Source organism: Anolis carolinensis, chromosome 2 (assembly GCF_035594765.1).
Source record: "Anolis carolinensis isolate JA03-04 chromosome 2, rAnoCar3.1.pri, whole genome shotgun sequence".
Taxonomy (NCBI): Eukaryota; Metazoa; Chordata; class Lepidosauria; order Squamata; family Dactyloidae; genus Anolis; species Anolis carolinensis.
The window spans coordinates 173,272,862-173,286,144 of record NC_085842.1 but is presented as its reverse complement, the minus strand read 5'-3'; the positions used below and the strand labels follow the sequence as shown (position 1 = coordinate 173,286,144).

General features: G+C 40.0%; 1 protein-coding gene across 4 annotated transcripts in view; it reads left to right on the top strand.

The window, feature by feature from the left end:
• The window catches only part of lrp1 (LDL receptor related protein 1), a 384,066-nt gene that overhangs the window by 345,625 nt on the left and 25,158 nt on the right, over positions 1-13,283 (top strand). For all 4 annotated transcript variants that reach the window (XM_062971112.1, XM_062971111.1, XM_062971114.1 and 1 more), the window contains 9 exons: positions 518-723; positions 3,368-3,556; positions 4,442-4,590; positions 5,520-5,613; positions 6,262-6,378; positions 6,945-7,064; positions 7,668-7,790; positions 8,586-8,711; positions 9,890-10,006. In XM_062971112.1, the coding sequence (XP_062827182.1) occupies positions 518-723; positions 3,368-3,556; positions 4,442-4,590; positions 5,520-5,613; positions 6,262-6,378; positions 6,945-7,064; positions 7,668-7,790; positions 8,586-8,711; positions 9,890-10,006 (1,241 nt within the window). The remainder of the gene's footprint in view (positions 1-517; positions 724-3,367; positions 3,557-4,441; positions 4,591-5,519; positions 5,614-6,261; positions 6,379-6,944; positions 7,065-7,667; positions 7,791-8,585; positions 8,712-9,889; positions 10,007-13,283) is intronic.

The following is a 13,283-nucleotide window of genomic DNA, read 5'->3' as shown; positions in this document are numbered from 1 at the left end:
AGAAAGTTGGGATTTTTTGTGTGTGTGTGTGTCAGGAGCAACCGGAGTTGCTTCTGGAGTGAGAGAATTGGCCGTCTGCAAGGACGTTGCCCAGGGGACGCCCGGATGTTTTGATGTTTTACCATCCTTGTGCAAGGCTTCTCTCATGTCCCCGCATGGAGCTGGAGCTGAAAGAGGGAGCTCATCCACGCTCTTCCCGGGTGGGATTCGAACCTGGCAGCTTTCAGGTCAGCAACCCAACCTTCAAGTCACGAGGCTTTTATCCCCTAGGCCACTGGAGGCTCCTAAAAATGTAAATAATGACAACTTCACAATTCCTCCTTTGCGTCACCAGTTGATATTGGGAAGGTATAGACTGTAATTACAGTGTTCCTAGCTTTGACACCAATCTTTAACTGTGTAATAATCTCATATAGTTATTCAGGTTTTAGTGGTTTTTAAAAAAATGGGGTGAGATTGCAACTGCTGTCATGTATTTATGCCTTTTGTCTTACCTGTTCTTTTCCATCTCTTCCAGGTACTTGTATTGGACAGACTGGGGTGACCATTCCCTGATTGGCAAGATAGGTATGGATGGCACTAACCGGAGTGTCATTGTGGACACCAGAATCACCTGGCCCAATGGCCTCACCCTGGACTATATCAACGGCCGCATTTACTGGGCTGATGCCAGGGAAGATTACATTGAATTTGCAAGCCTGGATGGCTCTAATCGGCACATAGGTAAGGGAGCTGTGGCAGCTGTGAAAGTCACATCCAGATAGGCTGCTCAGAGTGACCAGGAATCTATACAGACTACATCTTGAAGGAAGGCCCAGAGCTTCAAGGGAAAAGCTACAGGAAAGAAGGGTAGCATATAACTCCATGAACTTCAGATATCCATTGCAAATGCCCATTCTGCAAATCTGATTTTCCTTGGCTGCCCCTATTTCTAGTTTCCAAGCCTGGCTCCTGGGAAATGAGTCCTGAACTGGCATTTGCAGAAGGAAGATTAGCAGTTATATCACGGTTAGGCATCCTTCTCCTGCTAACCAGTTGTCCAACTAACCAGGGTAGCCACATCACCACCACCACCTTTTGAATGTTGAAGAAAAGTAGGAATTGAAAGAATATTTTAAAATGTTTTAAAATGTTTAAAAATATGTTTCTTGAGTTTCAGAGAATTTTGGCAATAATCCTGGGCTGGTGAGAATCTTGCAGTTCAAGACTAATGCCGCACAAAATGTCTTTCTTTTTTACATACAAGACAGCATTTTCTGCACAGGAAAGCATTTTGTGTATATAATATTTCTATGTAGAAGTATCATTTCCTGTCCAGAATATTCTGGGATTTGTTCTGGACAGGAAACATGCTTTTTCCTGTCCAGAACAACCACGTGCAAATTTTGTACAGAATTAGTATGAAATTGCAAATAGGCTTCAAAAGACATCCTTGTAATGGGGAGAAAATTGCTAAAATTATTTGCTTCCTTTTGGGAATTTTCGTTGTGAATTACACCCCTGAAGAAAACACTGAAACTTTCTGCATCATTTATAACTGGGAGGTCCATCCATACACGTCTTTTCAGCTTCTAGAATCAGATGGGTATTCTTTTGTAATACCTTTCTGTAGTCTATCTTATAACCCAGGCAGGGACAAACTTTGGCCCTCTTGAGTGTTTGGGACTTAAACTCCCACAATCCCAAACAGCCGGTAGGCTGTTAAGGACTGTGGGAGCTGAAGTCCAAAACACCCGGAGGACCAAAGTTTGCCCATGCTTGCTATAACCTGTCTGTCAGTTTGCATTTGCTGTGCCTGCCTGTTTGCTCTATTATATGCAAACTGAGCACATGGAAGATGGACTCAGAAAATCTTCCATACAAGATGAGTCCTACTATACTTATTTCTCTGTCAACTCCTCCACCTCCAGATGTTAGTGTAAAAAACTGTGCAAACATTTCCGTAATAGAACTGGATTTTTCTTTTGAATTGCTTAGTTGCTTTTCGGTAATTGTAGCTAAGAGAGACAGAGCAAAAGCATGGGATAGGGACAGACTGGAAAGCACATCATCAGTCTCAGCACCTTTGTTCTGTTTCTCTTGCATCCTGTTCTGTTTCCTTCTTTTGGCAAGATACTGGGGAGGAGGAAAGCCATGTATTCCACCTTTTGCTTGTAGCAAAAGTAGAATATGAATCTACTGGTAACTGAAACCTAATAAATATAACTATGATCTTGAAAATAGGAAGATACTTTTGTCCAGGCTGTCTGATATTATACTATCAAAGTTATCCAAGTTATTTATTGGTTCTTACTCACTGAGGTATATTGGTTTCTAGAACAGTCCTAGACAGAATTTCAAAAACTTCTATTTAATTTGAGAAACTAAATACTTTGCAAGAGCTTGTGGGAAGATTGGCTGCAACCTTATCTGTATAATAGCTTACGGTTAAAATATATGGGGCAATTCCTGCAAAGAAAGGAATTACTGATTTAATCAGCAGAAATCAAATTCTTGCTAGCATATATAAAGATGTATGTAATTGAGAGATTTGCTTCTTTTGCTTATTCAGTGGGGTGTGAATGCCAATTCCTTATTAATCTAGGCACATGGTTGATTGTTTTTATGCTTATTGATCTACCCTAGTCGTATTTTTTTACATTTGTATTTTTTTTTAATCTTTGTGACTTGGAGATTTGATAAATGAATAAATGCAACCGAGGCTTCAATATGGTAATCACAATCGTGATGGATGTGCTTGCTAGAGTAAGAGCTGCTTTTTCCCACCCTCCACCTTGAGATGTGGAAAAGAAGGTTGGTTTAATATGAGCACATGCCCGACAGGGAATATAATCACTTTTTCAAGGCTGGAAGTTCAGCTTAGAATCCTTTGGAGATTTGTGATAAAAATGAGAAGCAAAACTAGATAAATTTTGAAGGTGCTGGATACACCAGCACTCAGTTCAGCTCTTCTTTATTGCTGACCACAGTCTTTTAAACCTCAATAATGGTCTTAATAATAATATCCTGTAGCTCCATTCCAAGGGGCATTCTGAAGAATTAAATATGGTGTCTGAGAGCAATGAGGAGAAGAGCACCATCAAGTTTGCACTCCTGTCAGAATCCCCAAACACATTCTGACATGCCTAGACACAGCCAAAACCCCAGTTTCATGACATTTCAGTTCAGTCTCCTACACATAAGCACATGGCTTGGAATTGTGAATTTCCCTTACTGAGCACTGGATGCCTGAAACAGAAGATACAGAGCTTGAGTCAGGCATTTCATTGGCATTTCCCAGCATTTCCCGTTTCCATTGTCTGAATCTCCACTGGGTCCCCATGTCTTTGCTATATTGTGAGAATGTCTCTTTCTCCTCCCACTCTAGTCCTGAGCCAGGATATTCCACACATCTTTGCCTTGACACTCTATGAGGATTACATTTATTGGACTGACTGGGAGACCAAATCCATCAACCGAGCACACAAGACCACAGGCGCCAACAAGTCTGTGCTGATCAGCACTTTGCACCGACCTATGGACATCCACATCTTCCATCCTTTCAGGCAGCCAGATGGTGAGTGCCATTCTCCTAAGAGATCAAAGGCGGGGAGGGCATCCTTGCAAAGGGGCTGGGCCAACTTTAATCCACGGGGAGAATATAAGATAAGAGTGCTGAATCTCATATCTACCAGGACAGAATGGGAAGATGTGTTCAAAGTATAGTAAAGCAAGTCCGTGATAGAAAGAGCAAGGGGAAAGCTTCTGCACTGCGCAAACGTAAAAATCAAGTATAAGTTGTTTTCTTTACTAATCTGGAAAGTTACTTTGTAAAGTCCTTATTTGTGATACGCATATGTTAGATCCTTGCTTGCTGTCTCATTCACTCTGAATGTGACTACGAAAAGACAATGAACTTCTTTCCCTTTCTTATGGAGACCTTTTGAAAAAGACAGATCTGACTTTACACACATGTGCATTTCAAGAACAGCAATTTCCTTGTCCAAGTATGTTTATAGCGTATGCAAGACATCCAGGAGTATTTTCTGTACAGAATCAGACCAGATCTTTAAAGACTCTAAACAACGTGTTGTGTGATGTCCACTCTTATTCCAGTGGCTTGCACTGAGATTAGCCCAGTTCTGTATTCCCATCAGGTCTGTTGCCTGACATCAAAGATCTGCATAAACCAGGTAGCAGCCATTCAACTTACAAACGAAACATATAGATGCTTTGTTGATCTCAGACCTATTTCTTTCTCTCTTCGTAGGCGCATGTTTTACTTTTCTGTCTTCCATGTAAACATTTTTATGAACCACAGTGCTCTAGATTCAGGGTTTTTTTTTAAATTAATCATGTAAAGAGGCACTTTTAGCTATTTTGAAAAAGAAGGAAGGGTGGCAGCTATTGTTTGTTTTACTCTGCATCATTCCCCCTCCCTTTTTTCTGTTTTATCTCTTAGTTCCCAATCATCCCTGTAAAGTCAACAATGGTGGTTGTAGCAACTTATGCCTGCTGTCACCAGGAGGTAGTTTCAAATGTGCCTGCCCTACCAACTTTTATCTGGGCGATGATGGCAGGACTTGCATCTCCAACTGCACAGCCAGCCAGGTAATATCATGGGACAGAGGGAACACACATATGTTGTTGAAGGCTTTCATGGCCGGGATCACAGGGTTGTTGTATGTTTTCCAGGCTGTATGGCCATGTACCAGAAATATTCTCTCCTGATGTTTCTCCCACATCTATGGCAGACATCCTCAGAGGTTGTGAGTGTAGGGTTCTGAGGATGCCTGCCATAGACGTGGGCGAAACGTCAGGAGAGAATACTTCTGGAACATGGCCATACAGCCCGGAAAACATACAACAACCCTGGAACACACATATTTTAGTATCAGATAGGCATGTCCCGGCAGGCACTGGCATTCAGTGGTTTATGAATGAAGTCTCACTATTCTGTGTCACAAAGCTAGGGAATCTCTTGCCCTTTGGCTGCCTGTCTCCTCCACATTGGCCTGCGATGAATCTGAAGACCTAAAGAAACCACATTTTTAATTATTCATAGTCCCAGGTAATCAAAGAAAATGGGGTGGGAAAATATATCTTCTAATTACTGTGTTTCCATACTTATTCCAGTCAATTTTAGAGCATATTATTATTATTGGTATCATCATCTATATATTTATACACCACCTTTCCCCCATGGGGACTAAAGGCGGTTAGCACTCCTCGCTAGACAAGTTTAAAAGGTGCCATATAAAAGTGAAAAAGCAATTAAATAGTAACAGTGTGGTAAAAAAACAAAATTAAAATACAGTAAATACACTATAATGGCCTTTAAAACTCATATTCCCCACAATCCCACCCACAGCACTTACTGAATTAAAGACCTCAGCATAGGAGACAGAACAAGGATATGAGTTGGTTCAGCTGGAACTGAAGAAAGCGTAAGGGGAAAAATGAAAGCTACAGAGGAGCTTTCTTCTATGCCATTGCTCATGACTTGCCTTAGTTATATGATCTTTACTTTCCAACCCTAGTTTGTCTGCAAGAATGACAAGTGCATCCCTTTCTGGTGGAAATGCGACACAGAAGACGACTGCGGGGATCGTTCGGATGAGCCTGAAAACTGCCGTGAGTGAACAGTGAGGAGGAGGTTCCCATGCGTTTGAGGTGGCACAGCTATACAGGGCAAAATTATACCTGATTTGGCTGACTATATGCTAAGTTGAACTATATATGCCACAGCTTTTGCTTCAGTGAGGCTATTATATTCTGAAACAACTTCCAGCTGAACAATAAGTACATCATAGAGCTTCATCTTTACTAGATGGTAACCGAGAGGAAGAATTCCCCTAACCAAACTTAACCTTTAAAATCAGTTTTCACCAATATGAACCATCTTCTGATTCAAAACAACACCACATTATATCTAGTTGAATTTTATTAGTAGAGGAATTTGATACTGAAAGAGAATTGTGTGAGAAAGCTGATGGCACAGTAATGGATGAAAGAGATTTCATTCCCCAGTTTGGCACAGGAGGCCCTAAATCACAAAAAAAAACATAGGAAGATGTCTTATACTGAGTCTAATTCAGTATAGCTACTCTGACTGTCAGCGACATTGCAGGGTCTTCTTAGACAAGTGTTACCTGATCTTTTACCTGGAGATGCTGAATATTAAACCTGATTTTTTTTGCAAGATAAACATGCACTATGTCTTAGAGCTACAGTTCTTAAGAATCATCTCCCAAAGCATCAAATAATTCTTTCTCCATGCAGCTGAATTCAAGTGTCGCCCAGGTCAGTTCCAGTGCTCAACAGGAATCTGCACCAATCCAGCCTTCATCTGTGATGGAGACAACGATTGTCAGGACAACTCAGACGAAGCCAACTGTGGTAAGTGTTCTGTGTGGTCACATTTCAGGGAAATTGTCTTTTAAACTACATGTCGGTGTTTATATGTGCACATGTGCTTGCATTTGCTTCCTCTGTGTTTGGCACATCCTTCTGTAGCTGATGCTCAAGGTGACTGAAAACATTTCAGAGGAAGCTATCATGTCTCTAAAAATAAAAGCAGATGTCAAGCATTCAGCAGCATAAGACTGTCCTGGGGTAGGTGGGGTGTCTCTTATTCAGAAGTTTTATATTCTCATAAAAGGTCTCTGAATCCAGATCACCTCAACATACTCTCTAAAGCTATTAATATGCTCACCATTGGGTGATGTGTGAAATTCCAGAAAATGAGAACAAGGGTGTCCCTGTTCTGCCTTTTTCAAGAAAACCGTGTCAGTGTGTAGCTTAGGAGAAAGTGTAGGTAATCACCAAAGAGGCAATTACTTACCTACTTATTTGCAGTCAGTCTTGTGAGACTTCCTGACAAATGAACAGAATTGGTGTCTAAAATTTAAAAGAGATGTTTGGTTCTTTTAAAGCTGTTTTCATTTCTGCTTTCCCATTGACAGAAGTGCATGTTTGCCTGCCCAGCCAGTTCAAATGCACCAACACCAACCGCTGTATCCCTGGCATCTTCCGCTGTAACGGACAGGACAATTGCGGAGACGGAGAAGATGAGAAGGACTGTCGTAAGTCATGCTCAGAGCAGAAGCATGAACATAGGGATAGGTGTCATTGTATGACCAATCCAAAATGTACTAATATTGCCCTGTAATATATACTCTGCTCTGACCTGTGAGACATATCATTTGAATAAAACATCTTGTTTCCAGACTAGAATAGCAAAGTTTGCAGGAAATGTGAGATTTTCTAACCTATAAGTACCATTTCAAAATAAGGAAATGTACTTAGCTTGCATCATTCATTTTGTTTCTGCTAATCATGGTGAAGAGTAAAGAATTGTGCAGACTATTATAATCCCTGGAGAAGTCTGTTCTTTCTCTTCTCTGGCTTTTGATATTTCAGTAAGCACTGCCCAAACATATCTTTACATTTTTCTTCATTCCCTTGTGGCCTAGCAACTTGATGTAAAGATGGAGGGGGAAGTGAGGATGCTGAGGATATGCAATTGTATGCCCATTATGCATCAGAGTAACAGAAGCACAGTGTTAGCATTACCATAGCCATTATCCAACTGTATATTGGCTAGCCTTCATTACAGGAGGACTTCTGCCTGTGCCGTGTGTTGTACTAGATCTTAAAGTTGTCTCTTGACTTCTCTAAATCTTTAGCGGAGGTGACTTGTGCGCCAAACCAGTTCCAGTGTGCCATCACGAAACGTTGTATTCCACGAGTCTGGGTGTGCGACCGTGACAACGATTGTGTAGATGGATCTGATGAGCCTGCCAACTGCAGTAAGAAACTACATTTGCTGAAAAGGATAATGCTCAAATGCCTTTGTAATGGGAAATGGAAAGTAGGTTGACTTTCCTTAGGGGCCTACAGTGTCTGACTAAGATACCTCAGTCTTCCTTTGTACTTTAGCAAAGATGAATTTGACTCTTAGATCTCATTCTTAGATACATTTGCAGAAGATGTCACAAGATGCTGTTAGGGAATTAATACGTAATGAGAGTTCACACACTTAGTGTAATATCAGAATCATATACAAGCCTCACAGAAGCAAGAAAAATTTGACCCCTCTTGTTCTGAATGAGATTTATATCTGTTTTAACTGGTCTACTTCAGGTAGCATGATCTGACCTGTCTAGGACTTTCTCCTCAGGCATTTAAATAGGTCTTTTGATTGTTTTGCTTTAAGACATTCTCAAATTCCATACAGGATTTATTAATAAGAATGTTTTCCGATGTGCATAAATTGAGTAAACACAGTCATGTTTTTCACTTAGTTTTTGCAAAATTGGAGGGCGATTCTGAAGACAAAAGGGAATAAAGGAGGAATGGGCAAAGTGCAACATAAAAGAAGGGTGCATTAGCAGGAATGTAAAAAATACATACCCAGACCAATGTCCTCTATCCTAAAATTGGGATAGAAGCATCTAGACCAGACAAATAGCCATTCAGAGCAAGTTATTTTAGCCCCATTTTTTCAAAGCAGGGAATGACTAGAAAAAGACAGATCAAACTATCTTCTAGTAATGTGTATCCAACTCAACCTTCCAAATAGTTGTTTCTTTCTGCTATTCTAGCACAAATGAGATGTGGTCTGGATGAGTTCCGGTGCAAAGATTCGGGCCGGTGCATCCCTGCACGTTGGAAATGCGATGGGGAGGATGACTGTGGAGATGGCTCAGACGAGCCCAAAGAAGAATGTGGTAAGTTGATAGTGCAGCTAAATGGGTTGGTTGAGCCAACATGCCAAGAATGGCTGTCTTGGCCTGTTTTCTACAGACTCTTGCCTGAGAGGGTCAAGTTCAGGAATGTTTATTAATGTTTCGCATTTACAGCCCATGGGAACTGTAAGATGACCCTATCACAAGTTTTTCTTGGCAAGATTTGTTCAGGGGGAAAATTACCTTTGCCTTCCATTAAGGCAGTGGTTATCAACCTGTGGGTCCCCAGATGTTTTGGCCTACAACTCCCAGAAATCCCAGCCAGTTTAGCAGCTATTAGGATTCCTGGGAGTTGAAGGCCAAAACATCTGGGGACCCACAGATTGAGAACCACTGCATTAAGCATAAAAATGAGATTTCCCCACAGTCACCCAACAAATTTTCAGCAAGCACTGGGCTATTTCAATCAAAACATCTTGTTTTTATCCCCAACAATGACAGCATTTTATGAATCTTAATGTTTTACATTGAAATTATGTGTGTGTGTGATTGTAATTCTATGGTTTTATCATTTTAGATTTATGTATTGTCTATACTTTGCGGTATTTTGTTAACTGCCCCGGGTCTCTTTGGGGAGACAGTGGCGGGACAGAAATAAAGTTTATTATTATTATTATTATTATTATTATTATTATTATTATTCATGATGGAGCTGCCATTTGACTCTTAACCTCCAAGGTCCTAGCCCAACAACTAAACCCACTACACTATCATCTTGGCTCTGTTCAATATGACCATAACATTATCCAGAGCGTGGCAGGAGGGACAAGGAGGAAGTTACACTACTCCATGTATTAAAAGCCTTTAGAAAGCCACTGTGGAAATTGTTGTGTGATGGGTTATATTATGTTTACTTAAATTTAATTATGTATTTTATTTAGTTTTTAAAGTTTATTTTGAGATCGTTTTATCCACTGTTTTGATTTGATATATCATTGTTTGTTTTTGGTATTGAATGTTCGCCATTTTGTTACTTTTGTTGAAAACCACCCTGAGTCCATTCCAGGAGATAGGATGGGGTACAAATAAATAATAATAATAATAATAATAATAATAATAATTATTATTATTATTATTATCATCATCATCATCATTATTGCAGATGCATGGTGGTTAATTTGGGGTCCTTCCCTTTCCTGAATTGCATCCTTTGTTTTTAGATGAACGGACCTGTGAGCCATATCAGTTCCGCTGCAAGAACAACCGCTGTGTACCAGGCCGCTGGCAGTGCGACTACGACAACGACTGTGGAGATAACTCAGATGAAGAGAGCTGTAGTATGTGTCCCCTTCCACCTCTTTGCTAGATAGCAGAATGTTTGCATGTGATATTGGGGAGGGAGAGATGGTATTTTGTCTTTTCTTATCCTAATCAGGCTGAGCCGGGTAGAGAAGATGAAATAAGCCTTGCTTGAGAGAGAGAGGGGGGGGGGGGGCAAGAGAAGAAAACCAACATAAATCAGGACTTCCTTTGCTGTCAAGAAGCACCTCCCTGTACAACCAGTAAGCAAGATAGGGAGTGACCTTGAGACTAGAATAATTGAGAGAAAATAAATGGTTGTGTTTTGTCATCTTGGAGAAATTTTGAGAGGGACAAATGCAAGATCCCTACTACAGTGTTCTTTAAGACATGCTCTCCAAAGCTACTCAAGTCATTGACTGTTTCCCTTCCTTTCCTTTTGTGCTAGTTCCTGTACCCATTTCAGCCTATGGTAGCAGTAGGGAAACCCTGGCTTCTGCCATCTACATCATCCCACAATAATGCAAGTGTAAGGACAGACCAGCCCAGGATTCAACACAGATCAGCTTTTAGCTCACCATCCTAAGTTTTTGCGTTTTTGTGTATCCAGCACATGGATAGCAAAAGAGAGAGAGATGTACAAAAGTGCCAAGTCTTTGCCATCTGGGAATAGAAAGTGGATTCAAGAATTAAATTTTTCATGTGTGATCTTTGCTGTCATTGACTGCTAAAAGCAGTGTATTACTTACTGAGATTAAGAAGATTTTCCAGAAGAGACATATGATGGGTGGGAACCCAAAACTGATCGTCTGGCGTGTAATGTGATGATTGCTGTACTCTTGGAGAATAAGAGATCAGGTGTGCTTTGATAAGCCCAAGCTTTGAGCAAGACTTTTTATTAAAGTTTTAAGATGGATGGCACACCTCATTTTCTCAAACCTCTTTTCCCCAACCTCTCCCCATCCCCCAGTAGAATCTAAAACGTAACTTTCTTTTAGGTTTTTTCGTTCTTGTTATATTTTTGCCACATTGTGTAATTTGAGTTTGTGCCATTTCATCTCATCTTATGTTTTTCTCCATTTTCACACTGTCGTATCGGGGGTTGCAGAGGTAGGTTTCTGTCAAAAAATACTTCTTTTCCTTCTCCTTTAAAGCCTTAATTGTGTTGAAAGGGGAACATGGGGTGGGGATTTTCTTTGCATTCCAAAGTATTTGTCCTTCCCCCTCCCTCCTCCCAAGGTACTAAATGGAGCAGGTTTCTGTTTTTGATGCTTTCTTAGCTTCTAGAGATCCAACCCTCTTCCTAGTTCCCTTTACAGGACAAACCAGGCTGTATGTCTTCTTCGATCCTTGCCAAAGTTCCAAGGGGTTACATTAAGTATTTCCTTGCCAGTGGGCACCAAATACACTTGCTCTGTAAAACGTTGGAGGGCAACTGGAGTGTTGCAAATCAGGACCACAAAGCAAAAGGCAACAGAGGAAGGGCCATAGCGCACATGGTTTGCCTGTAGAAGGTCACAGGTTTAATCTCTACATGGAGCTGGGTAAATCTCCTCTCTGAAACTGTGAGAGATGGATTGGTTATCTGGTTCTGTATGAGATAACTTCCTGTTTGTTTAACATTAGTAGTGACAATTCTGAGGTGCTACTGTCTTACGCCAAAAGAAACAGCAGTTGTTTGCTTTACTTCTCCTGTCTCCACTGCACTTCATATGGAAGTTCCATGTCTTTATAGCAGCATAATGAAACCAGCAGCATGGTAATCACATGTCACATACATAAGGATATCAAAATCAAGGATCAATAGAAAGGAGACCAGCTAAATTGGCAAACATCTGCCTGATCTCTTTGGTAATGTTTTCTAGCTTGACCACAACAGAGAGACTATAATAGCCACAGCTAATTTGCTCAACCAAAAAAACTTAGGGAAGGGGAGGAGCAGATTTTTGTATGAAAAGGTTGTGAGTTCAATTCTAATATTGAGGGCAATTTCTTGTTTTGGGGATGTACCCGGATAGTCTCTGCTACTGAATACTAAACTGAATTTTGCGTGTGTTTTATGCCACTCACTTCCTGCAGTTCAATTGAAAAGTAAAGTAGATCCCAAAATTCTTAAGCCTGCTACTTTGCACTTGACCAGCATTGCTGTCTGGGAGATTATGGATGTTGTGTTCAAGGCTACTCTAGATGTTACAAGGAAAGCAGACAAGGATACTCACAATGGGTGCCATTTTCTGTTGCAGCCCATATGTTCTAACTCAGTGGTTCTCAACCTTTGGGTCCCTAGGTGTTTTGGCCTACAACGCCCAGAAATTGCAGCCAGTTTACCAGCTGTTACATTTTCTGGGAGTTGAAGGCCAAAACATCTGGGGACCCATAGGTTGAGAACCACTCTTCTAGCTGGTAAAAAATCAAATGGAAATTGACCATCAAAAGTTAGATTATGACAGTAAATACCGTATTTACTCGAATCTAATGCTCACCTTTTTGACTAAATTACCTTCTCAAAATTAGGGTCATATTAGATTTGCATAATATGGTAAATACTTTTTTTTGCGTTTCAGGGTTTTGAAAACTGAGGTGCTCATTAGATTTGATGGCGCCTTAGTCTTGAGTAAATATGATGTCTGTATACACACACACACGAATGTATAAAACAGTTATACAGTTTCAAGACACAAAGATAATCTATATGGAAATAAATAAATTACTGAAAATATAAATGTCACTTTTCAAAAGAGTTAATTAGGCTGAAATCTTTGGAAAGAGGTAAGAATAGAGGGTTTCAGTTATACTTCAGTGATTCATCTGCTATAAAGCTAGACATCTTCAGTGTTTAGTGTTATATTTATTTGAATTAAGATTACTTCTGTATCTTAGATTTGATGGCGCCTTAGACTCGAGTAAATACGATGTCTGTATACACACACACATACACGAATTTATAAAATAGTTATACAGTTTCAAGACAAAGATAATCTACATGGAAATAAATAAATTACTGAAAATATAAATGTCACTTTTCAAAAGAGTTAATTAAGCTAAAATCTTTGGAAAGAGGAAAGAATTGAGGGTTTCAGTTATACTTCAGTGAGTCATCTGCTATAAAACTAGACATCTTCAGTGTTTAGTGTTATATTTATTTGAATTAAGATTATTTCTGTATCTTTTAAAATAGGGAATTGCTTTTATAAATTCAAATATTGATACTTACTTACTTTCATATGCTAACTTTTCTTATTATAAAAAATAAAATACTGAGACCAGTATCCTGCTCTCAGACTTTGGGAATGCTTCTTTTTGGGGGATTTCAGA